General features: G+C 47.0%; 1 protein-coding gene across 1 annotated transcript in view; it reads right to left on the bottom strand.

The window, feature by feature from the left end:
- LOC101852020 (43 kDa receptor-associated protein of the synapse) overlaps nt 1-2,393 on the bottom strand; it is a 26,380-nt gene extending 23,987 nt beyond the window's left edge. Inside the window, exons 1-2 of the mRNA XM_035969761.1 lie at nt 769-2,393; nt 367-387 (exon numbers count right to left, since the gene is read on the bottom strand). Coding sequence (XP_035825654.1) covers nt 367-387; nt 769-1,283 — 536 coding nt within the window. The 5' untranslated portion in view covers nt 1,284-2,393. The remainder of the gene's footprint in view (nt 1-366; nt 388-768) is intronic.
- Nucleotides 2,394-3,526: the final 1,133 nt, after the last annotated feature.

The raw sequence follows: 3,526 nt of genomic DNA, 5'->3' as shown, positions 1-3,526 counted from the left end.
AGGAGACTGCTAAGAGTATCGTGAGAGGAGAAGAAATCAAATGAGGTAGTGCTTGATGAAGCCCACGTGGGACGCTCAATGTTAAAAACAATCCGGAAACGACAAATGCAGTTTTGGGACACCTGAATAGATATAACGGTCTTGAACATCTAGCCCTCACTGGCAAAATTGAAGTCAGGGGTAGGCCCAGAACAAATGGGTAACAGGGAAAGATCAGGGAAACATAGCTTTTCTTAGAGCATCTGAGCAAAGGAATGAATGTAGAACCATGATCGACGATGTCTGTCGTAGATCTGGCACTGGATGATGATGATGATGATGATGTGTGTTGTTGCAGTAGGCCATGCTAATCTCATAGTCTCCCACGCAGCCAAGTCTCCCACACAGCTAGGGGAGTGGTGAGAGGAGAGAGAGGGACAGAGAGAGGGAGAGAAAGAGAGAGAGAGGGAGAGAGAGAGAGAGCGAGAAAGAGAGGGAGAGAGGGAGAGAGGGAGAGAGAAAGGAAGAAACTGACACACACCCACACAGCTGGTTGGGGGAGGGGTGAGGAGGAATTAATTCTACTTCTTGATACTCGTAGTATTCTGATGGTGTACGCTGTCGAGATCACCGAAATACTTTTTTTTACGTGATAATTAGATAGTTGTAAGATTTTAATGGATGATAATAAAAATAACCGATTGTAATTTATAGACCCAGAGGTCAGTGAACTCCCCAAAAGAGGGTCCTCAAGAAGCTATAGATAAACCCAGAGGTCAGCGAACTCACCAGAAGAGCGTGCCCATGCGGGCGGAAGTGAGCAGCTCCAGGAGCCTGTCGTCTGCCGCCTTGGCCTTATCCATGGCCACCACGTAGTTGTTCCAGGCCTTCAGGAAGTCGCTGCTGCCCAAGAAGGCGTTGCCTAGACAAAGAGACAGGCGACCCTTGAGTGGGGACTTGTCCGTGCCACACTGCTGGGCGTTCCGGCAGTAGGAGATGGCTTTGCTGAACTCGCACGATTTCTCGTTACACACTGCGATGTTGTAGTAGGCCTCCGACTTGAGCATGACGTCACTGAGACCGTTAGCGATCTCACACTGCTGGCCGGCGTACGTGAGCGCGTCTCGGTATTTGCCTACGTCACACAGAGACGTGCAGATTTTTCCACACACCTTGAATTTCTCCACGGGCTGGGCGAGATGTTTGAGAGCCCTCAGCCAAGCCTGTGTAGCTTCGTCAAACCGCTGCTCGTTATACAAGCCTTGGGCCTTCTCCATCTCCTTCTTCGCCATTTTCTGACCCATGCTGTTAGCTTCCCACCCACAGCCGCCCTCAAAAAACGGACAGCTGGCTATTTCCTATTGAAAACAGGAATGGGTTTGCGTCCAGTCCTCTGTAAGTTTAATCAGGTCATTGCGAAACAGAGACAGAGTCAGATACACTGCCTTAATAATCCTACAAGGTCACCGTACAACAATGTCACCATATATCATCACCACACAATACCACACACTATATTATCACACAATAACTCACGCAATACCACACACAATATCACCACAAAATATCACCACAAAAAAAGCTGTGTGGACAATTATTTCGCCACGGAAAAAAACGCCGCGCAATTGGAATTTCAAGACGTGGCAAAATAGGAAAAAGAGTAAGAGGATATCCGCTGTAGATCAGTCCCTGGCCTCAGCCACCTGCGCAGTGTGTGACATGCCGGATCTCCGGCCTGTGGACACAAACAGCAAAATCTCCGCCACATTTAGCGGGTCTGGGGCTTGGATAACCTAACTCGTGACGTGAGCGACGAGTACGTTTGTCCTTCACTTGGTCGCGTGAGTCTCATGTTTTGGCTTTTACTCGTCTTGCAAAGAATTTTGAATGTCCCATGACCTGAGCTTCTGGTTGTCTTACAACGTGTTTTGAATGTCCCATGGGCGCAGAGATTTCTAGTTAGGGCCAGTATTTATTGCGATGATTTGACGTTCGCAGACGTAGTTGTTTCATATGATGGTGTTGCGTTTTTTTATGTCAGCAAACTTGTGGTATTGTTTTAATAGGGGATGTTACGTCGTTTTTTAATGTTTGCAGACTTGTGTGATTATTTCTTGAGGTGATGCTGCGTTGTGTTCGATCCTCGTCGACTTGCGGCTGTTTCATGGGGTGTGGTGTAGCTGAGTGCTGGTACACCTTCGAGAGGGGAAGCTTCCTCACGACTCAGCACATCTAGATGTGTAGTGTGGGACAGTTAGCAGAGGTTTACGCACGTACGGTAGCTGTGTAGAGTGTCAGAGGTTTTCACACGTAGGAGTGTGATGCGTAGAGTGGCAGAGGTTTACACACGTAGGTGTGTAGTGTGGGACGAAAAGGTGTGTGCTCACTCCCCGCAGATGACCTTGACACAGTGGACACCTGTGGATGAATAGACAAGGTAGTGTGGGTCAGTCAGCTGGTTTAGTAAGTGTTTTACGGCACTTGCATCACAAAAAGGTAATTAAAGTACCGAAAATTAGAGGTGTTAGTAGAGAATAACATTCAAAGAAAGGAAAGAAGAGAGATAAGGACGACAGATGTTTGATGGGAAATAAGGAGCAAACTACACCCGCCAGCCACCCACAGATGATTATGTAGATCAGCACTAATGCTCTGTTACTTTTTTAAAAATCTGTTTGGGCCCACAAGCATTAATTACTTTTTTTTTCTTTATATAACGGTGAGAACAAAATTAGAAACGCCATCGAAACCTCTTTGAAAACCCCATGACCTCAGGGAAAAGACCCAAACTGGAGTGGTACAGGCACGTGATGACGTAACACGATCATCGGGGCTGGCCGAGACTATCTTACAGGGAACAGCTAGCACAAGGAGACAGACGAAGATGCAGACTGAGGAAACAATGGGGAGACAACATCAAAGAGAGGACTGGCCGTAACTGGAACATCACACTACAGAAAGCTCTGCCTTGAGGAGTGGTAGAGGTTGATTGTATAATCTACAGCAGTTAGGCGCCTCGCTGTCGCACGCAGGAGACCCGAGTTTGATTCCCGAGTGGGAAGAATGTATATTGAGTGTCTCGGTCTTTCTGTTGGGATATATGCACACCAGCCTAGATTGGCCCTGTCAAGCATGGTCGAAATCCGCCTTTCCTTAAATGATCTAAATTGTGTTGATGGGAGCGTAACATCATATACATTAAAAACAATTATTCTGCCAAGCTGCAACCCGATTCTGTATATCCAAGCAACTTCCCTAAGCGAGTATAGGCTATCGGAACCGTACCCGTGAGATTGCGGGTTCCGGGGTTCGAGCTTCAGGTCGGTCCATGGTTCTGTCATTGGAAAAAAGCACTTTACACGAATATCCCATTCAGCTCGATCTTTTCGGAGATGGACGTTGAACTCGGAGGTCCCGCCTCTTAAATAACCTAATAGAGTTGATAGGGTCGTTAAACCTATACTATTTCACTATTTTAAAGCAAACATGGAGAGAGGGTTCTTTCTTATACAACAGAGGATTAAACCAATATCTTGACCCTCCCCCC

The sequence above is a fragment of the Aplysia californica genome, unplaced genomic scaffold (assembly GCF_000002075.1).
Source record: "Aplysia californica isolate F4 #8 unplaced genomic scaffold, AplCal3.0 scaffold00179, whole genome shotgun sequence".
Lineage (NCBI taxonomy): Eukaryota > Metazoa > Mollusca > Gastropoda > Aplysiida > Aplysiidae > Aplysia > Aplysia californica.
The sequence above is the reverse complement of the archived record's forward strand: the minus strand, read 5'-3'. Positions and strand labels throughout refer to the sequence as shown.